At 35.5% G+C, this 23,132-nt stretch overlaps 2 protein-coding genes and 1 pseudogene across 4 annotated transcripts; 1 reads left to right on the top strand and 2 right to left on the bottom strand.

Moving 5' to 3' along the window:
- Positions 1 to 171: 171 nt before the first annotated feature.
- On the bottom strand, positions 172 to 4,010 carry LOC121800834 (annotated as a pseudogene).
- A 9,764-nt stretch (positions 4,011 to 13,774) lies between these two features.
- Positions 13,775 to 18,507, top strand: LOC121797857 (nuclear transcription factor Y subunit A-2-like). Of its 3 annotated transcripts, none has more exons than XM_042196611.1 (6): positions 13,775 to 13,861; positions 14,661 to 14,893; positions 17,181 to 17,248; positions 17,329 to 17,385; positions 17,453 to 17,569; positions 17,979 to 18,507. In XM_042196611.1, exons 2-6 carry the CDS (start codon positions 14,668 to 14,670, stop codon positions 18,162 to 18,164), a joined length of 654 nt encoding a protein of 217 aa, XP_042052545.1. In that variant the 5' UTR covers positions 13,775 to 13,861; positions 14,661 to 14,667; the 3' UTR covers positions 18,165 to 18,507. The 3 variants fall into 3 exon arrangements, with proteins under 3 accessions (XP_042052545.1, XP_042052546.1, XP_042052547.1); XM_042196612.1 differs by having other exon boundaries at positions 13,846 to 13,861; positions 14,599 to 14,893; XM_042196613.1 differs by lacking the exon at positions 13,775 to 13,861 and having other exon boundaries at positions 13,879 to 14,893; positions 17,985 to 18,507.
- A 484-nt stretch (positions 18,508 to 18,991) lies between these two features.
- LOC121801527 (putative deoxyribonuclease TATDN1) lies at positions 18,992 to 22,176 on the bottom strand. The gene is made up of 12 exons (XM_042201035.1): positions 22,071 to 22,176; positions 21,959 to 21,979; positions 21,778 to 21,878; positions 21,424 to 21,481; positions 21,302 to 21,345; positions 21,103 to 21,183; positions 20,836 to 20,906; positions 20,544 to 20,654; positions 20,020 to 20,102; positions 19,720 to 19,936; positions 19,390 to 19,473; positions 18,992 to 19,262 (listed from the first exon to the last, which is right to left on the bottom strand). The coding sequence occupies exons 1-12, from the start codon at positions 22,099 to 22,101 to the stop codon at positions 19,193 to 19,195; spliced, it is 972 nt and encodes a 323-aa protein (XP_042056969.1). The 5' UTR covers positions 22,102 to 22,176; the 3' UTR covers positions 18,992 to 19,192.
- Between the last annotated feature and the right edge of the window lie 956 nt (positions 22,177 to 23,132).

Raw genomic sequence — 23,132 nt, 5'->3', positions numbered from 1 at the left:
TTTGAATTGAGATGATACATCCATTTCCACCCAGCCATCTGGAGAAGGCGCGTAGTCCACAACGCATAGCAAGAAATCGGACAAGGCCAATTGGAGCTTCATTTGGTCGTCGTATACACATAGACTCTTTACTTGCTCGGGAATGTCATGGATAAGATGCAAATCCTTTTCTCATAAAAAAATTATAGCTTGGCTCAATATAGCATTCACAATTATCTCGTGCTTCATCCAACCCGTCAGCTTTTCCATGACCGCATTCTATTCAGAACAACGTGCATTCTCATCAGAAGCGAATATGGGTGGAATCACATTATTTACACTTTGTATTATAGCCTTGTAGTCACCTTGCATACGGATGATATTAGTCGTCACTGTTTTCTCAGCGGTGATATCTTGACCTACAAAGCATGCCCCCACGACGTTGTTTCTGTAGTCCCAGCTAGTGCACGCATTTACCAGAACGTATACGACTGAGTTTGGTGCATTTGCTTCGAACTTCTTTAGCTGTATTTCCACATTTTTATCCTTAATACCTAGAGAAAGTCGAGATATGTGAGTCGTGCAATAATAAAAAATATTCGAGCACCATGAAAAAGTCAAAAAATATGAACATGATTAAACAAATAACAATATCAGCAATCTCTTACGATTATCGTTTGATTTTGAACACAGAATGTCATTGAGTAGATAGAAATAGCATAGTTAAACGACAAGTTACCTTCAAGAGCTCGGGCCAGAAGGTTCTAGACATCATCACGCGAATTCTCATGGACAACATCAAGAACTAGTGACTTCCCAAGAACTTCAAGCAACTCCAATCCAGTTAACTCACATATTTTGCAATTCCATCCATTTATCAAACCAGATGAGTCGATCCCAAGAATTGGAGCAACTGATGTTTCGATTAATCGAGCCATTTCAGCTGCCATTAGAGAAATTTCATCCACTTGTTCACCTTCCGGATCAGAGTTCACACCTGGTTTACAACCACTATCTTCACTCTCTTGAAAACTATCCCTCATTATAATTTGCAAAAAATGAATTACATTGATCTCTGCAGCCTCCCACGGCATACTCTTGCATTTCGTTATTTCAATAAAGGCGTTAAACAATGATCTGGGACGCATCTTTCCACCATCATCTTTTTCATCCGGATTTTGTTTAGCACCTCCCCACTTGATTTCCTTTGCAACGTGAGACCTAAACCAAAAGACGAAGTTTCGAGTGAAAATTCTTGCAGCAGCCATGCCACAAATGGCATCACCTAATAAGGCTGCTCGTGGATAGCCAGCATCAACAAGATTGTCGATACTCAACCCCATGGCATCTCGAAGTGTACTCAACAACCATTCCATGATATCATCCATCTGCATTTCTGTCGGAGTGACACCAAGCAATCAACATTTCCCACCGTAAAAGAGTGCATCCCCGTCACATTTCACAAGATCCATGATGTTAGGAGACTGAGTCACTATGCAAGCCGGAGCTTCTCTAAAGAGCATATCAGTCAGCAACGTCTGCATATGGATGCTCCTCTTCTCCGCCATCTGTGAGGCTGCTTGAATTTCCATGTGCTGCAAACCAAACGCATTCATCAAGAACTCACAAGCATACTGGAGAGGAAAAAGGGACATAGTGTGGAGACGTGTGGTGGCACACTACCAACCCCCACTACTTTCTCGAGCCACCATTCTTTACCATAACCGCCATCACCAACGAGGCAATAGACCCCAAGGTCTAGCAAGTTTTTATAGGAGGTCTGTGAGGGAGTTTTCTACTAAGGCCCCCTTTAAATCACCTTGTGAAGAAGAATGTAGAGTTTAAGTGGGGAGAGGGGAAGAGAAAGCCTTTAACACCTTGAAAAATGACCTTACCCATGCTCCTTTGTTAGCTCTTCTCAACTTTGACAAAACTTTTGAGTTGGAGGGTAGGAATTGATGGAGTTCTCATGCAAGGAGGGAAACTCATAGCTTATTTTTCCGTGATGGTCCATTCCTTGTGTTGGAGCGCGTCAATGACAACGCCTTTGTGATCGACGTGTCCGGTGAGTACAATGTGAGTTGTACGTTCAATGTTGCTGACTTGAGCCCCTTTGATTTTGTAGGTAGTCCGAATTTGAGGACAAATCCTCTCCAAGAAGGGGAGGATGATACGACCCCACGTGGAGGACCTACGATGAGGTCCATGGCGAAGCGGATACGTGAAGGGCTCTCTACTTTTATTCAAAAGGCCATGCAGGAGGAGTCCATGAAGAAATAGGAGTCCACGATGAGGATAGTGCCGAAAAATGAGGGAGGAAAGCTTCCACCCGGCCGGGTGGGATTTGACGCACCAAATCACCCGGTTGGGTGCTACTCGCTGGAGGAGCCGCAGCCACATTGTCCCACCCGGCCGGGTAGCCTCAGTGCTACCCGCCCGGGTGCCTCGTCGACGGCGTGAAAGAGCCAGGAAGACTCACCCGACCGGGTAACTTGTGGCAAACCATGCCACCCGGTCGGGTTGTTCGGATAGGACTTTGTGTCACAATTTTCTCAACACCTGAGATAATAGTACAAACTTTATGTTAAACTTTGTATTAAGACGTAAGTATCGAAAGAAGTTGATGTTGGTAGCATACTACTACCAGATTAGTTGTGCAAAAACTTCGTAATCTACTTAACACACATCATCAATCATTTGAAAAAAATCTCAAAACCAAGAAACCTGATAACCGAAACTAGGATTGGAATTGGCCAAATATTGGCTATTTCGAACCGAAACCCGAACCACTATGATCACTTGTCTTGGAACTGTAACCACCTGCGGTTCCAAGACAAGCAAGCAATCATAGTGTTACACATTATTTAAAATACACAAATCAAGCAAGGTAATTTACTTAAAATAACCAAATCTTATAAAATCTCTAGTTATTTTTATATTTTCCACGCTAAAATTACATAATATTTACAACTTAGGAAATAATACAAGTGTCAATTTCGAACATAAAAAAATAACAACATACTCAAACAAAAATACTATAACTTTTATAGTTAGTTGCACATTCATGTTAGTAAAGAGTGTAGCTCGACTTGTGATCTTTAAATCACGAAAATGTCGTCCTACAACTCATCCGACAACATTACTAGAGCTATGTAATTTTGGATCGAAGCTCAATGTCAGTTTAGAAGTAACATTGCTTTCGCTCTCTAATGTAACGAACATTACCTTTCATCATGCCGACAAGCATCTAGGAAATGTTCAACGCCATTCCTTCTTGTGTCATACAATTGCTTTCCGCGCCAAACATATCCCCAATCAGAGAGTGAGGCAAGCCTTGGCCAGGATCAGCCATTCTCTATATACAAGTAAACAAAATCTTGTATATCAATTTTTCTTATATATAGTGAGATATTCACATCATAAACATGTAACATTTCAGAAAACATTGAATCTATATATATGAGCTATAAATTAAGAAAACTAGCATTATTGTGTTTATACTACCTGATTTTCAGATGAACAAATTCATTTCCATCTTGTATTACTTTGAATTTGAATTGAGATGATACATCCATTTCCACCCAGCCATCTGGAGAAGGCGCGTAGTCCACAACGTGGTGTGATAGAATAGAGTAATTGTGTAATCAAGATAAACAGAAACGTAAAGACACACAAAATTTACGTGGTTCACCAATTGGCTACATCCACGGGCAGGAACGGAGAACAGATTTTATTCAGAGTGTTTTCAGATTATGGCTATAGATTTTAGATTGGATCTAAGATCACAGAATTATGTTCTCTACTCCCATATAAATATGCACACATGGGATCCTATCCTAAGTAGGAAACATAATCCTATCCCAATTAGGAAACATGATCTGAACAGATTCAAGACATACTAACAAATCTCCACCTTCACTTGAATTCTCCCTTGCAGATGCATCATTACAATGCCAGACGAACAAACTTCTCCATTCCTGCTTCAAATTTTCCCTGGTCCGAAAACCAGACTTCACGTTCAAAGCAGACATCTTGATCGATTAAGATAGAAACCTTAACAGATGCGGAATTCAAATCCCTAGTTCGAAAACCAGGCTCTGATACCAGTTTGTTGTGACATAATAGAGTAATTGTGTAATCAAGATAAACAGAAACGTAAAGAGTCACAAAATTTACGTGGTTCGCCAATTGGCTACATCCACGGGCAGGAACGAAGAACATATTTTATTCAGAGTGTTTTCAGATTATGTTTACAGATTTCAGATTGGATCTAAGATCACAGAATTATCTGCTCTACTCTCATATAAATAGGCACACATGAGATCCTATCCTAATTCGGAAACATAATCATATCCCAATTAGGAAACATGATCTGAACAGATTCAAGGCACACTAACAAATCTCCACATTGACTTGAATTCTCCCATACAGATGCATCATTACAATGCCAGACAAACAAACTTCTCCATTCTTGCCTCAAATTTGCCCAAGTCCGAAAACAAGGCACTCCCACTGAATTTTCGACCTTAACGTTCAGAGCAGACATCTTGATTGATTAACACAGAAACCCTAACAGATGCGGAATTCAAAACCCTATCCGAAAACCAGGCTCTGATACCAGTTTATTGTGACAGAATAGAGTAATTGTGTAATCAAGATAAACAGAAACGTAAAGAAGACACAAATTTACGTGGTTCGCCAATTGGCTACATCCACGGGCAGGAACAGAGAATAGATTTTATTCAGAGTGTTTTTAGATTATGGCTACAGATTTCAGATTCGATCTAAGATCACATAATTATGTGCTCTACTCCCATATAAATATGCACACATGGGATTCTATCCTAATTCGGAAACATAATCCTATCCCAATTAGGAAACATGATCTGAACAGATTCAAGGCATACTAACACAACACATAGCAAGAAATCGGACAAGGCAATTGGAGCTTCATTTGGTCGTCGTATACACATAGACTCTTACTTGATCGGGAACGTCATGGATAAGATGCAAATCCTTTTCTCTTATCAAAATCATAGCTTGGCTAAATATAGCATTCACAATATCTCCCAAAACAAACTCTTCGATTTTTAGCTCGGTCACGCTGCGCGACCAAAAAAAAAACATCGTGTAAATAATGTATTCGAATTCAATACTTTTACATGCAACTAACATTGTGCTAGATAAAAAGACTTGTCTTTCTTCAAAACTTCCTGCATTAATATTGTCGATGATGGATAAAATCTGTCGTTCACAGGCATCGCTGGTATGAGAAATTTCTTATGATCATCTGAAGTGAGTGAGCCTTGCAGGAGTTTATAGGTGAACCGGATGCCATTAAGAGGATTTTTAATCTCTTGCGTAACGTAATCCAACTCTTTCCCTAGCAAAACCTCTTCTTTTTCTTCATGGTTATCAATTGTGGGCTCCTTTTGACTTATCACTGTCGTCTACAAAAAGCACAAACATCCAAATATTTGTCCGCTCTCGTCTGCTCTCTTATACGCAGTCAAGTATACCTCGACAAACTCTCCTCCGCGGTTGAAAAAACCAAGGCTAGCTTTTCGGTTTCATGGCCACTGATAGTACGGTATAAAAGGATCATAAACTTGGTTATTGCGTCTTGGCCTTTCAATCAACATAAACTTCCGAAAATCTCCCCAGGCAGTGTTTTCCCAATTATCTCGTGCCTCATCTAATGTAAGGAACACTACTTGGAGGACACTTTTTTTTATCAAGTTTAAACCTTTTCCAAGTCTATATATATCCCATAACCTAATTCATAATATACACCTATTCATAGCCTCCAAAATTGGGGAGCCTCCACTCTTTAACCCTAATTCCTTCGTCCATCATTCCATCCACCATTCTTGGATATTGGAGCAAGGCAAAAGAAGACTAAAGATTGCACAACAATTCATCATTGGGTTTTGTTTGCTTTTTCTTTATGTTTTGTACTTTAATTTGTAGGTTTTGCTATTTGTCTATGAGTACCTAAACTATAAGAATTCTTGGGATGTGTTAGTAACTTTTATTGGTTTATATAATATCCGTTTTGTTCAATATTTGATTCTATTCTAAGTATTGGATAATTTTTCATATTTAAGTGACACATTCTATGATGATCTATTATTGACTTGCAACATAATCGTGAGAGGAGGTTTGCTTTTTAGAAGAGCTTATTTGGTGCTACAGTTAATTTCCCTTACAACGGTACTTTTAATTGAGAGCGAGAACAATAGGAGTCTTAGGTGCTTTTGGGAGTTATAAATTTAGGATTGACGACTCTAGTGTACGTGATCTATTCTATGTGATTATTTCTGGTGAAGTATGGATTGTCCTTTAATTCCATCTTTGCTTGATTAACTTCTTGAATTGTCCTTTAATTCCATCATTGCTGGATTAACTTATTTATTTACATGCTTTGTTTATTTATTTTCTGTCTAGTTAATTAATCCAACCAAAACTCTTGTTTCTCTAGATAGTATATGACGTTTAGTAAATGATAGCCAGTTGCAATTATATTCTCTGTGTTCAATATATCGCTACTGACCTTTAGCTATACTATTTCTGCCCTGCATACTTGCAAGTAGTTGTAGTGTTAAAAAATAGTGCATCGGTAATCAATGGTCTTAAAAACCATTAACTTTGGATGAAATTTGGTATTTCCCATTAACTTTGAAATTTGTACATAAAACCATAAACTTTGACGGGTCGTGTTATTTTCACCGATTTGGAATTTTTCCGGCAAAAACATCCTCCGTGTACAGATCGGAAAATCTACGTGGACAGTCAGATACATAATAATGATATTTTGGTCTCTAAAACCAATAACTTTTAAGAAAATCTGGCATTTCCTTCCCACGAAATTTTGAAAAAATATAGGATTTTGTGTTTCTCGATTTTTGGTTTAATTTACTTAACACATTTTTCTTTGGATTATGTATATCAATTACTAGTTTGCAGTATCTACATAAATCGGGAAAGAGATACATATAATGAACAAAAGAGATTATCAGTTCCATACATAAACTCGAATATTTTAGGATGTGAGTTTATAAATCAACTCCTAGATCGATAAAACATGTCTGATTTTGACAAAAAAAATACGTGGAAATGAAACCTTATAGAATTTGATATCCAAAATACATCAAAATTTTTACAGCAGAAGTCCAATATTCTTTTTAAACTTGGCTTTGCTGAGATGTGCACATGAGAATAAGTACGTTGCTGCTGTATATAGTCTTGGCTGCGGAGGTCGGCCTTGTTTCCCCTATCAAGAAAACAAAAATATGTATAAGTTAGTAAATTGATTAAATCAAATGAAATATATATATATATATATATATATGAGCAACCTTTTGTCGGATTAGCTCTGTGATGTCGTCCTTGTTTCCCTTTTGCACAGGCCACAGGTTCTCACCATTCAACGGTGGGATCCCAAATCCATATACTCCATCCGTCCCATTTTAGCAGTCCCGATCACTCATTTTATACAAATGATACAATATAGTTAAAGTGTAGAGAAAAGTCTTATCTATAGTATTCTCTCTTACTTTACCATTTCTCCACTTTAACTATTTATTATCATTTTTATAAAACGAGTGCAAAAAAATAACTGGGACTGCTAAAATGGGACGATTATACTTCTCCATTGTAAAGTACTCATTCACATGAGATTCGGCAGATTTGTTTCAGAAATTAAGTACTACACACGCATGCAAACATGGAATTACTGTATAATCCCACACCCAACAACCACATGATCTTGCTTCAGGTCTCACAATGCAAGCGCAAGCTCACCTCAAAATGACCCCCTAAAGAAGGAACAATAATACAATGCATCTTTCTTATGTTAGGACATAGCAACAATAGAAATACCAACAACATCTTGCAATTTCATATATTTTCTCTCCATCAACGAAATTCTGACATTTTGTAGCTGTTTTTCTCTTGCATTCAATACAGAGTAATGAATGACTTGCAAAACCTCATAAGATTTCTACCCATGAAATCATCAAAAGAAGCAAGATCTTCTTTCTTTAGTTCTTGGCAGGCCAGATTGTACGAAATTCGGTAAACACCATAAATTATAAATATAATTATATATAAACTATATTTTATATATTTTTAAATTATAAAATCTATTGTTAAATATAAATATAATTATGAATAAAATATATTTAATTTATGTTTAACATTATAAAATATAAATTATATTCTAAAAACATAAATTATCTATTTTCATTGATGTTGAAAGTCAGGTATACCGCAAAAGTACGGTATACCAAAAATGAGGTATGGTATCGGTATGAAATTTCGTCATACCGAAAATAAAGAATATTGACGTTCGATATACCGAAAAATTTGGTAAGGTAAATATATGAATTTTTCACGTACCAAATTTACGGTACGGTGGTTTCGGTAATGTATACCGTACCTACCCACCGTAATCATTCTTTCCTTTAGTCTTTTGGTAGTTGAGTGCATGGGATTACTAAAGAAAGAAAAAGTTGCCTTATTCAGTTTGCCGATAACGTCTGTGATCCATCCATATCCTGACGACAATTTTTCTGTACGATAATAATGTACAAAAATAAAATTTATAATGTGATTAAGAAAAGTAAAATTCCCACTTAGGTGTTGTTGGTCACTTTTAGGAAAGGGATCCAATTATTCAATGGTTGTAGTGTTAGACATGATTCCACTACTAATTAGTGCAATTTAAAAACTACCATTTGCTAAATACACCACATTTCTATATCAATAAAAACAAATAAAGGAAAAGAAAAGATTTTAGGAATGCAAATCCACATCCAGATTTTTTGTGGATATCGCTTTATCTTGCTAATTGCTATATATAATTACCTAAAAATATCCCACCATTCTTGCTAATTGCTGTACTACATAAAAATACACGACTTTCTGAAAAATATAAATAAATCATGAATAATAGTCAAATTCTCCAATATTTTACAAAAGTGGAATTATAAATTACTAAGTTTCAAAATTTTATAATTATTCCTTACGTAGTTTTTCAGGGTATTTTGTGGCAGCCAAATTAATTATCCTATCTTCGTATCTAGATAAACCCCACAACTTTATTATGTGCCACCACCGATTTGTTAGCACATCATTGTGGGTTTCATCTGAAAAACAATGTGCAGGAAAATTGCAAATTTTAAAACTTGTTAATTTTATTATTCAAGTTTTGAAAAGTATGGGACAAACCAAAATTTTGACAATTTTTTAAATTTATTTGATAATTCAGCCATTCAGCTATTGATATTTTAATTACAAATAAATATTTTTAATTTTCATCCCCATTCTTTAAACTGAATATCTGAATGAAACTGTTACTGCTTTTTTCCATCCTTTAATAATACTCCGCTAGAGTATGGTTTTTTTAATTCATGGAAAAACCGTCAAGAGTTTAGTGGCTGATTGTTACGGACTCAATTCCCACATCGGTTGTGAGAACAACTGATGTGGGGTATAAAGACTAAATGATCTCTCTCTTTCCTAATAGGCTAGTCTTTTAGGATGAGTTCTCCTGTTTGGTCTGTATCAATTGGTGTTTTCATTGAGAGTCCAAACGGCTCGGAGTGGTGGCCGGGCAAAGAATCCGCTGTGACCAACGTGGCCGTGACCAACGAGAACTCGGAGTGGTGGTCCACGGAGTGGTGACCTGACAAAGAATCAGCCGTGACCAATGTGGCATTGACCAACGACGACGTTGGCCCTTAAAGGAGGGTTGAATGTTACAGACTCAATTCCCACATCGGTTGTGAGTACAACTGATGTGGGGTATATAGACTAAACGATCTCTCCTAACAGGTTAGTCTTTTCGGATGAGTTCTCCTGTTTGGTCTGTATCGCTGATAGAATTTTATATTTTATACAAGAACTACATAATTTTTGGCATGTAACAATATCCTAAATCAAATTATAAGAATTTAATTCTACTACAAATACATGTGCCTGAGGCATATGCGAACTGATCATTTATAAGAAAATGGGTATCCAACTAATAGATAATTAAGGATTTACATTTTAAATTGGAATTATAATTTAAGTGGCACTTCCATTTTATGTTTTCAATGTTTTAAAAATACAATAGTTTGTCTATTTGAGATAATGGAGATGGAAGGAGATGGATGTGTTATGCTTTAAGTGGCACTCATCCATGATATCCTTTCTTGTTTGATGGAAGGAGATGAGTGTGTTATGCTTTAACTAGTGTGTCGTTATACTAGTTTTATTTATGCCCGGATACGCGTATGCTTATGATATTTCGGAAATATGTTGGTGGTTATCTCCATTTCTTTTTTAGTTGCTCTAAATAATCAATTTCAGAGAAGAAATTAAAGGGACGAATATGTGAGGAAGATGATGATGTGGTATTTTAAATTTTGATTTTTTAAAATTAGTCAAATTAAAATGACAATGTTTCGATTCCCACGTCAACACTAATCTGCCATTGTAATTAGTTTTGATATTTCATTTCGTGAAAAAACTAGAAATTTTAATATTCATGTATTTGTATTAAAAAAAGTATAAAAAACCTATAAAATGTTGAAAGTTTGTGTATTTACGAACAAATAAAAAATTACTCATTTGCATAGTATCTCGTGTGTACACTTTGGAAAGAATTTACCACTTCATAATTTTACTTCAGCTTAATATGAAATATTATGACATCATTTGCAATTGATTGACCTTGAGATCATGGATGATGTAACCATTAATATTAAAGATTAAATTAAACACCACATCATTCAAAATATATGTTGTGTAATCCACATGAATCTAGCTAATGCATGGGCGCTGATCTGTATTACAAACGATAACCCATAAATATTAAAACCTTTAATAAAAAAAATAAGTGAGATTGTATTAAATCCACTTGGCATGCCACTTCTGTGTAGTCGGGCGTTCGACACATGTCGTGCATGATTAACCTACATAGTTAGTGGCTGATTACTTTGCATATATATTCAACATGAACATCCAAATGAGAGATAATAAAGGTTACATAAAAAGCTAAAAATGCAAAAATCAAAAGATCAAAACATGGAAATATTGAATTATAAGCAAGTGATACGCTTAGATGATCCATCATCAAAAAGTGATACGCTTTATAAGCAAGATAGTGCGACAAAAGGATCCAAAATATATTGGTATGAATTGAACCAAAGACAATCAAAAAATGAATAATTAATTTCAGTGCAGATAATTGACTAAATAGCTAGTTAGCTTTTGGCAACGGAAAATGTAATCTTACGTCACAATATAATGTGGATGACTTTTTACATCAAAGTGGCTTCACAAAACTATTTATACCATGCAGGCTTTGGTAAGAAAAGTAAGTGTGATATTTATGTGCCTGAATTTGATAAAGTCTTTTTGATAAATGGAGATACTATTTCCTCCATCCTTACTCTAATTAATACATTTTCCATTCAAGAGAGTAGAAACAAGAGCTACTCTTAAGTAATAGTAGTACAATTTTCATAATTAGATATCTCATTCTACTTGGCTAGGGCCGGGGAAAAATACCGAAGTATCAAAATATCGGTCTTATCGTACCGAAAGTATCGATTTTTTGGTATACCGTAGTTTTCTGTACGGTATGATACCTTACCGAAAGATTCCAGTAAGGTAACGATATGATTTTTCAAATACCACGGTATACCGCTGCATACCGAAATTTGGTATATACCGTAAAATATAAATATAATTATATATAAAATATATTTTTTATACTTCTAAATTATAAAATCTATTGTGAAGTATAAATGTAATTATAAATAAAATATATTTAATATATTTTTAAAATTATAAATATAAATAATATTCTAAAAACTTAAATTTTCTATTTTAATTAATCTTGAAAGTCAGGTATACCGAACTTTGATACGGGATACCGAAAATGAGGTACAGTATCTGTATGGAAATTCGTCATACCGAAAATAAGGTATACCGAAGTTCGGCATACCGAAAACTTTGGTAAGGTAAAAGATATGACTTTTTCGTATACCGAATTTACGGTAAGATATACGGTATGGTGGTTTCGGTAAATTATACTGTCCCTACCCATTCCTATACTTGGCTTCCAAAAATATAAAATCACTATTTCTTCTTTCTATTCTCTTGAACGGCATATTTGTCATTAGGTTTAAAAATAGAGAAATAGCTATATAGAAGTGTTTACAGTAATCGCTTGATAATCTAATTCAATTATATGTCACCCCCTTTAAATTGAGTGTTACAAAGTACTATGTATACATGGTAAAACTTGAGGTATTGAATAAAATCAATTATTTTCTAGGATATAATCTTGGGCTCCAACTTTATGATTTGATTCTAATATTATTTTTCTTTTTTCTAACACTCCATCTCAAGTTGAGTAATGACATCTCCGAAACTCAACTTGCAATGCACGTTTGCAAGACTTCTTGAGTTGACTGTCTTTGTGAGGATGTCTGTCAATTGATCTTCTGGTCGAACAACTGAAAATAACACAACTCCAATTTTGCTATTCTCCTTGATGAAATGTCTATCGACCTCCATGTGTTTAGTTCTAGCATGTTGCACTGGTTCTTAGATATGCCGATAGTGGTTGTATTGTCACAAAGAGTTGACTCTTTTCTGGGTACCCGAAACCCGAAAATCACCCGCATCAATTATACATTAACCTATAATTTCAGGTATAGGGTATTCGAAACATGACGGGTATCGGATCAGCTACACCCGAAACCCAAGAACCAAATTTGCAACCCTAACCTTAATATTTTGGTGGATGGTTGTATTGTCACAAAGAGTTGACTCTTTTCTGGGTACCCGAAACCTGAAAATCACCCGCATCAATTATACATTAACCTATAATTTTGGGTATTGGGTATCCGAAACATGACGGGTATCGGATCAGCTACATCCGAAACCCAAGAACCAAATTTGCAACTCTAACCTTAACATTTTGGTGGACTTTCTTGTCGAAAACTTCATATTCTGCTCTGAATAAAAGAAGTCTGTTTCTAGTTAAATTGAAATGAAGCAAAAACTGAAAGATTCTTTGTACCCTATTCTAGAAAGTTCAGAAAAACTATATACAAAATAAAGATGCTCAAAGCCGCTTAAGACTTGAGCTTATCTATAATCAATTAATTTAGATAACAGATTTGTATAGGAACCTTTTAGGTCTAACTAGGGTGGTGAATAGTGATCATTGGTCTAAATATTTCATTATATAATGGTCATATTTTGTTGAATGTTACTGGTTTGAGATAGAGAGGAATATAATGGTAATATATATTAGTATTGTACTATAAAAGAGCCATCCCATTAAAATGGGGACCAATCTCTTTCACAACATTAGATCCCATTTCGATATTTAAAAGCCCTCCACATGTAATCCACTTAATATGCCTAAGTAAGCACTTGGCTTTCGCAAGATTGTCAACATCTCCTTATTCATTTTAACTATTGAACTGAAAATAGATAAAGGTGAAGAATAAATTAAAAAAAGAATTAAGCTAATTTTTTGAAATACTAAAAATATCAACCAATGATTTTCTCATAAGTTTTCTCTAGGTATTAGACTATTAGTTATTAAATGTGTATATAACCTCCAAGGTGGCTTATTTATTTTCATTTTATAAATAAATTATCCTGATGTATCCTCAGCTAAATAAAGAAAAATGTAGAGTTAAATAAAGAAAGAGGTAGATGTTAAATAATAATTTATATAAAAGAAAGTAAAGTTGATGAAAGATGCATATTATTTGCATTCGTGTGCATTTGTCACTATACATATATACTCCCTCTCTCTCTCTCCCTCTCTCTCTCTTGTTGATTTCGTGTTTGTTTTCTTCTCAAATCGGTATGTTTCTCTCTAGCTATCACTTTCTCTCTTATTCTTACTTGAAAGCGAAATATTTCAAGTTTTCTTCTCCTTTTTATCTCGATTTTAGTGAATAAATACATGCTACATAAACAAGCTTACAAGCATCATGAGATTATGAGGTGTAACTCGATCCATATGTTTTTATTTGTTTGTACTAATTGATAATTGCAGTAGTGCAAAATCAGCTTATACTATATATTTTTAAGTCCAATTTATGTGCATCGATGATATCTATATTGGTATGAAAATAGTAGGTAAAGAAAGCCGGCTAACACTTGCAATATCCAAAAATAAATTGGATAAGGTGTCCACTTTTGTTGTGCTCCTTTTGTGTGTGGATCAAGATCAAAACGGGAACGAAACAAGAAGAACGAATACACAACCGATTGAAATTTGAATAATATTGAAAACAATGAAAACTCTTATGAGAAGACCAATGGAATTCTTATTCATTCAAGTGTGTGGAAGAAACTCAAGCTGTTAGATGAAAAACCTCTCTCTCTAAACTAACTCGATTACAGATCTGGGAAAAACTTAACTTTTTAACTAATTTCCCTCTCTCCCTTTTTTATCATTCTAAATTCCGGTGGAAATTCAAAATATCAGAAATTTACAATTTTCATTTCAGTCCCTCAAGTATGTTAGTTGTGCAAATATGCCCCAAATCCCAACATTCTATCTTCAATTATTGTCATTGTTTTTCGATATTGCAGAGTTAATTCATCTTCCAAGAATTAAAGGCATTTTTAGGGTTAGTTGAAATTGGTTAATGCAGGTGAAAAATGACTTGGCACACTATATTCTTCAAAGATGGGAGTTCTCAATATCCCATGAATGGGGCGGCGCAGTCCGCCGTGCCCCGGTGGAGTGGATTCGGATGTCAGACGCCGCCACCATCCGTTTATGGTGAAGGGTTTATCCCATCAAAGGCCGCCTCTCTAGAACTTTCCAACTGCCAATTTGGTGATCATGGCAAACTCAACACCACTCACTTCACTCTTTTTCCTGGTAAATTTTGACTCTATTATCTTTCTCTCTATTTTTTTTATGGATAATGAATATAAATTTAAAGATGGTGTCACATAGGTAATCGAATCAGAGACTTTTAGTGTCAGACATTACCTCTGTAACGCTTGGCCAATTCTCCCTATTTCTAAATATGTGTGTGTTGTTTAATGGTCGATGGAAATTAAATGGATTCAGAGTCAGAGAAATTTTAGGTGATCCCTACCACTAAAAAAATGTCCTCTCATGGCAATCTTTGGCTATTTTAGTTAGATGCTAATATAATTTTTTTATGTAGATTATTTTAGTCTGAAATAGAGGAAATATTTTGAAAGGGTTAACATTTCATTCGATGATGAGTTACTTTATTTGGAAAGGATTAACTACTATAGGCTCAACTCAATTGCAAGTGAGATAACCCTTTCAAATGTAATGGTAACTCATCATCTAATTTTGATACTCCAGTCCCCCACTAGCTAGTCTCTCACCAATTTCAGGTTGTCTTTTTTATTCTTCGATTAAGTTTTTTGTTCCACTTTGCTATATATCTATACACGAATAATAGTAAGTTATAATATTGTTCCACTTTGAATATATATGATGGGACCCTAATTAATTTCAATCTCATACTACACATTTTTTAGTTAGAAGAAGCTGGATTTGTAGTATCTCTAAATGTATCCCCTATACCCTCCATTCCAACTAAATTGAGTCAAAAATTTTAAGTACAAAAATAAAAAATTCTATTGAAAAGTAAGACAGAAGAATAAAGTAAAAAAGATAATGAGAGAGTAAAGTAGGTGATGAAATAAAGTAAGAGTGATTAGATGTTTTGTTTTTTTGTCAAGAAAATGAAATAACTCAACTTTTATGGGACATCCCTTAAAAGAATACAACTCAATTTAGTTGAGACGGATGGAATATTTTCTTTTAAAATATATTCAATCTTATTATCTCTATTAAAATTAAAGAATACATATATAACGTCTAAGAAAATAAAAGATTAAAATTTAGTGGATTAGGCTTTTAACTAACGATATAGTAGATTTATGACCATTAATTATACTATATGTATAATCAACTATATTCTACGTAAAGTCCATAAACTCAATAGATTCATAATTTGTCAACACTTCACTATTCCACACCATCGCAACTCCATCTCCTAGAAGTTTCTATTACGACATATTTTGGCGATGTTTGATAGGGTATAATATGTTTTTTTTTAAAATCTATAGGTGATAGAAGAAGTGATCCAAGTATAGTAGTTTCAGTTCTCTATTTATACCAATGTCGAATATTGTTATATTCCTAATGGAGTACTATTTATTTATGTTTCAGTTGTAAACATGTTTCCTCAAATCTTTCAATATGAATCTTGGAGTGGGTAGACTATTTTCTAAGTCGGTTAGACTATTGGCCCAAATTTAAAGTCAGATATATTGTTGGGGTAGTCATTGTTTTGTCCAGATATATTGTTGGGTCAGTTAGTTTTGCCCCACAGTCGTCGATCCGCTCTGATACCATGATACTCCCTCCATCCTCCATTAACAGTCCACTTTTTTTTCGTTTGTCCTCCAATAATTGTCCACTTTCACTTTTTACCATAAACGATAAGTAGGCCCCATATTCCATAAGCTCATTACACTCACATTTTATAATAAAACTAATATATGAAAATGAGACTCATATTCCACTAACTTTTTTAACTCACTTTTCTTTACATTTCTTAAAACCGTGACGGAACCAAAATGGACAATTATTGGGGACGGAGAGAGTATAACTTAATAGGGCTCCATCCTAAAACCAGTTTGTGATAGGATGAGCGACCCATTAGTTTTTGCATCGATGTAGAATATTGTTATACTCCCTCTGTCCCTCCACAAGTGAATGATTTCCTTTTATAATAGATGCAACACTTTTTCTCTTAACTTAATTCGATTAATATCATTACCTTAAATCTCGTGCCCAAAAGAAATTGATCACTTGCAGCAAAATAAAGGAAAGATTTATTTTTGTTTCAATTGCCGGCCATTGTTTTAAAGAAAATTTGTCTAATGAATATAAATATAAAAATAACTAGTAATTCTAGTAATTTATGATATTAGAAATTGTACACATCACAAATTATTTATATAGTAATGCACATTAGAGGAAACGTTTGTGTAAATAAGAACTAAATCAAAGTAGTTGTCTGGAATTGATCAATGTTTTGAGTTAGTGTTTATCTCATTGAGTGTGTGGGTGAGTGAGTTACACCACTACTAATTATTGAAATACTCATGTATAGGTGAGTGTGAAAATGGGAAAACTCGAAGGCAGGTGGATTATCTAGAGCTTGGATTTGGACAGCCAGTGGTACACTTTTAATTGATACTACTACATACTAAAATGATGCTTATTAACAAAGATTAATTAAATCCTGAATTTTGCGTCAGATTTGTGCTACCAAATATCCATATCCAGCTGATGAATGCTATAATGGGCCTGTTGCGGTAATTGGGTTGATCATTAATTATAAAATTAAATAATTGTGTTGATAAATGTAAAGATTTATTTCAGGGGCGAATGATGCTGGCCCTTAACGGAGGCCCAATCTTGGTGAACGCAAAGCAGTACAACGCAATCATGAGGCGCAGGAAGAAGCGTGCCCACGCTCTCAACCTCAACATGCGTAAGGTCATTACTATTCCTTCCTTCCGTCTCATACAAATAGGTCCATTACTATTTCCACATATTTTAATAATTAATAGGTAAAGTAATACTCCATCCGTTTACTTGACCCATTTCTTTTCGGCCTCAAAATTTAAGAAAGTTATGTTTAGTGAGTTAAATAAAGTAAGAGATGAGAGAGAGTAAAGTAAGTATGACTAGATGTTTTTTTTAGCCAAAAACAGAAATGACTCAAGTAACTTGAGACAACCTAAATAGAATACGACTAAAGTAACTTTGGACAAATGGAGTACTAAAAAAAGTAGTTGAGTCACATAAATAATAAAGTAAAAGAGACAGATAAAAGGTTTTCATAAATAGATATAGATTATTTTAATGGGACGGACGAAAAAGGAAATTCAGTCTAATTCTATAGGTGCAGCCGTATTTGCACCTTTCGCGCCACCTCCATGCGAAGCGGCGGCCGAGGGGCAATGGCGGCCGCTTCCTCAACACCAAGAGCTCGGGCAGGAGCCCCGGGTCGGATGTGAGCAGCGATCACGAGGTGGGAAACGCTGCGGCGGCGCTGCACCTCTTTCAGGCCTTCCACCTCAAGGTCTGATGTGATGACGATGATGGTGTCATCACCTGGGCAATTCATCCTTGGCTATCTCAACATAGTTTAATTAAGTACGCAATTAGGGCTGTGCATCTTCTCATTAGTTGAGAAATGAGAATGCCAATTGCTCTTCTTTTTCTTGCTTTACTTTTCCAAACTCATGTGTTGCAAAATACTAATAGACTCGTCGACTCGAGTCTTAGTCTAGTGTTTTATGGTGTTACTTGTAGTATAGGTGTGTGCTAGCTATGCTGTATCTCTGTAACATATGCTTGCTTCATCTATTTTATTACTATATGTGATTATTCAATTAATCTCCTTATGTTGAGATTATTGTGTGCGGACATATTCTATTCGTCCCTCTGTTGTACAGGTTCTTTTTGGAACAGAACTTAAGAAATTGAAATTGTGTTAAAAAAGTGAGTTATTGGATTGAGTGGACTGAATTGATTTGTGATTTGGCTGATCGAGATTATGATTATTTTCATTTGTCAGTTACAAGATTTGTTTCGGTTAATTCTGATTTCTTGTTAGTTTGTAATAATGAAATTGGTTTTGTAGATATTGTATACCATAGACAGGATTTCAGATATGAGCAGGGTGTTTGCATCTGTTACTCTTTTTCATATTTTATTCTCTATTTAAACCTTTAAACATCAATTGCCCAAAACAAATGTCTCAACTACCTTAAAACAAAAGGAATACTTTTTTTTCAGACTCTTAAAAGTTAAAACCAGCTATCGTTAAGTGCAAAATTGCAAGTATCTCAACTTACAATTTTCTTCACGAGAAAATCAAATTGATTGTTTCGTGTTTGGCGGGAAAGAAAATGACAAAGGAAAAACTCATGTTATGTCTATCTAAACCCAATAAGAACTATTCATAGATTAACAGAACAAGGACTCTACATATTTGTGAACATCAGGATTCAGTTGCCCTTCTGTACACTGCATATGAGATAAAGCTGCATTCCTTCGTTTCGCTGTTTGGACACTGGTTGGTTCATTTTCATCGAGAACCAAGTATAACCTTCAAGAAGTATTCTCACCAGAGCCAAGAATAGCATCTGCGGCCGAATCCAAATCTTGTGGAAAGAAAACCCTGTACAAGGAAGCGATTCAGGGTTTGCTTATTTATTTTCTGAAGTTACTCTATAGTTATTTAGTCTGAACATGTGGCATCGAAGCGCATACTACATCGAAGGTTTATGCATCGCAAGAAAAAGTACCTGCAGGTGTTGTGGTACATTGTTTTGCCAAGCTGACCAATATCTGTGATACCTTTACAACCAGCCACCACCTCAAGCACTTGGCTGCATGTCATTCAATATGTTGTGTGAAACTCCAATTCGAATACGAGAGTATACAAGGAAATTAAGCGAATGCGTCTGATATTTTATTAGGAATTTTATGTTATGAATACAATCACGAAAAAATGACACAAGTCCATAGAGCAGGACTCATTTCAAAGATGCTGGAAGTTATCACTAGAATTTAGGAACACAACAGCAAATCCAAAAAGGGTATACAATTATATTGGGAACTGATTGTGTTCTTACCGCACTAAGCAAGGTTCGTTGCGACCTTTGACTATGCACTCTGGGTCATACTTCTCCTTCTTCTTGGACTGCCAAGAAGATTGTACATATTTAATACCAGCATGTGTATTTTTGATTTCACAGTATGGCGAATCAGTTTCAATCATCAGTCGCTCAAGAGGAATTCCTTTCACAATGTCAAGATTCTCGGCTGTTCTCAGAGAGCAACCATTAAGGCCTACAAAGAGTAAGGAGAAGATTGGAAAGGAAAACCAAAGTAATGAAAGGAATTTCCTCATATCTAGAGCATAATCTATTCACCTATGAATAGGTTATCGAATGAAAGTAGACGATCACGATCTTCAGCACTACCAGTAAAAGAGTGAGCAACCCCAGAGAAGAATCTGCCAGAACAATGACAAGGAATAATGAGAAGTGCTTAAAGCTGTAGCCCTGAAAGAGTATTAGGAAAATAAAGAGAACACAATGTATTTATATGTAAAAGTCTTAGATGTTTGAGGTTTGGAAGGGGTGCTATCATGAATATTTAGAATGAAAGAAAAAACAAGAATCGTATACTGTCCAATTAAACGACCAAAAATATGCAATGCAGTGTTATCATATATGATGGTTTTGATAGATCAGCAGTTCAATACCGATGACATCCTTACTTGGATTGCAATCATATATAGTAGGTTTAAGTGTCTGAAATTGTAATTGTAACATCATTACTTCTACTTGGCTATGCGCTACAGTATAAACCTATTAGCTCTTGTATTATCATGGAAACAACTAAATCAGGGGTATAAGCCTATAAGCTTTCTCCAAATGCTACTAACCAATACCTATGTTTGTTTCGCTCAAGAATATTGCAGAAATCCTCAGCAGCTGTTCGCATGTGGAGAAACATTGGCAACTTCATAGCATGTGCCAACTCAAATTGCTTCTCGAAGTACCTTATTTTAAAAGGCAAGTAGCATAATGAAAGACATGGCAAGTAGTCAATAGAGGTCCAGAAATGACTTCTGCCTCTTTTATCTGATGCAGTTCTTCAAGACGGAGACAGAAGAAGAAAATGGGGAAAAATATCTGGAAGAAAGTAAAATGGAAAAACATGTTTTTCAAGCAATCACATACTTTTGTTGAATTTCTGCTGGGCAGAAGTGAAGCCTATCATAATCCAATCCACATTCTCCAACTGCCACCACCTTGTTGGAAACATTGATATTGACACAACTTTTTATTAGTTACAAATAACAGGCATAAGCCACCTCAGCAATAAAAATATAATAGCATGAAGCAGTAAAGAAAAATGCTTCACATGGAAGTGTGGAACACTTCAAAGGTCTCTATAAGGTTCAAAAATCATTTTTCATCCAAAGAAAGAAGGGAATAAAACACTACCTTTCCCTTATCAACTCCCTCTCTAGCCAACGACAAAAGAGCCTGAAAGTGTTTCTCTGGATCACCACTATCATCAAATTCCTGGTCCACAACACCAAAGTAAATGATGGAAATATCTACAGTTAGTAATAACACAGAATCAGAGATTACATCAAATTAGGTGCTTCCTCAATATATGAATTTAGGAATGAAATCTCACTTTACATCTTGTTGGATGTACACCAACTGTGCAGAAAAGTCTTGCTGCAATAATAAAATATCAACAATATTAGCACTTAGAGAAGAATTATAGTCACAAGCAAATGGAAAGCATAAAACTACCATCAGTTTCAGCAATAGCAAGAGCTTCTTTCGACTCCTCAAGGGATCCCCCTGTCACCTGCATATTCAACATAATACGAATCATGCTCCTCCTCATAAGAAATCTCGAATCTATTTCTCATCCGGTTTTTTAAGTCACACGTTATACCGGCTTGCGCACCTTTGAAGAGGTAATGTCATTATCTAACCTAAAACAGTCTTCGTTCCCAATTAGTCACAAATCAGCTACAAACATGAATACAAATGAAGGAGCAGAGTTTTCAATTTGTCTACTATAGTAAATCCTTATGCAAAATGCATCTATGATCTCTCCATTTAACAATCCAAAACAGCAGAAAAAGTTCAGGCACTTACAATAATCCGATGGACTCCGGCGCTCCAAGCCCTACTAAGAACAGCGGCGATATCAGCTGCGTGATATTGTTTCCCGTTGTAAATTCCTCTAAACATTCCATCTGTCGATTTGAAGAATAAATTTATACTTCAATACATGATTACAACATCTAAAACAGAGAAATCCAAATTTTAAAACAACCTGTGAAGTTGACGGCAATGTCTGCAATAGAAACGAAAGAGATGGAATCACAAACTACATTTATAGAATTCAGAAAAGAAATTAAAGTGAAGTTGAGGAATGAATTATTTGCCTATCATTCGTAAACTCCCGCTGCTCGCCATACCTAATTCTTTCGAGAGAAACGAGTTTACCTGCTAGCCTAGGACTACATAAAGAGTCGCTCTTATATTTTCGATAATAAAGGTAATGCGACATATACAATCACCATTCTCAACAAAATGTTTTGAGAATAGAGGCTATCTCATTCAGTATTCTTTCAATATTGAATTTTAATACAAACATTTAAAACAACGCGAATTTTAATACACAATTGATAAAATAAATGAGAAAAATGAGTAAAGTAAAAAAGAGGAAAATAAAAAATAATGAAAATAGAGTTAGTGGGCTGTGGGATTTATGTCCTAAAATAGAAATATTCTAAAGTTTCTATTTTAAAAAAGGTCCAAAATTAAAATATTTGTTATTTTTGAAAAAAATAGAGGGAGTATCTTTTTCCTTGTTGTATAGTACTTTTATTCATGTGTGTTTGATAGAGCTCCGCTTGTTATAGGAAATTCCGAAATTGTACTGTTTACATATTATTTTACATATTTGCCCCCAAGTTAAATTTCTTCTACCTTATTTGCTCTCGTCTGAACCTAAGGGTGTCCACTATAGGGGGCGGACAGCCCCCTCCCACCGCCGCCCCCCTTCTCGAACCGCCGCGCCGCCGCGTCAGCCGCGGCTATAGCAATAGACAGCCGCGGCTATAGCCCCACTCCTTCTCTCTCTGCCACCCTCAGCCGCGTCCTCGCCCCGCACGCGGCTATCCCGCGTCCGCCGCCTCCCTCCCCCTTCGCCGCGTCCGCCCCCGGGGCGGACACCCTTCCCACTATAAGCCGCCCCGCTTCCGCCCCGCTTTCGCCCCAAACGCGGCGTCCGCCGCGTCCACATTATAGTGGACGCTCTAAAATATATGCTAATTGGGTTCTTATCTTTATTTTCACTCACACTTATATTCTCTTATATGCAAATTGGGTTCTTATCTTCATTTTCATTCACACTTAATTTCTATTGTTCCCGCCCTCTGTATCTGAAGTCTGCCTTTTGCAAGTTCTTGCAGAACGTGGTTGAGGTCGGAATGACGGGTAAT

This window comes from Salvia splendens, chromosome 4, assembly GCF_004379255.2.
Source record: "Salvia splendens isolate huo1 chromosome 4, SspV2, whole genome shotgun sequence".
In the NCBI taxonomy this organism is placed as follows: Eukaryota; Viridiplantae; Streptophyta; class Magnoliopsida; order Lamiales; family Lamiaceae; genus Salvia; species Salvia splendens.
Note: the sequence above shows the minus strand (reverse complement) of the source record. Positions and strands in the feature narration are given on the sequence as shown.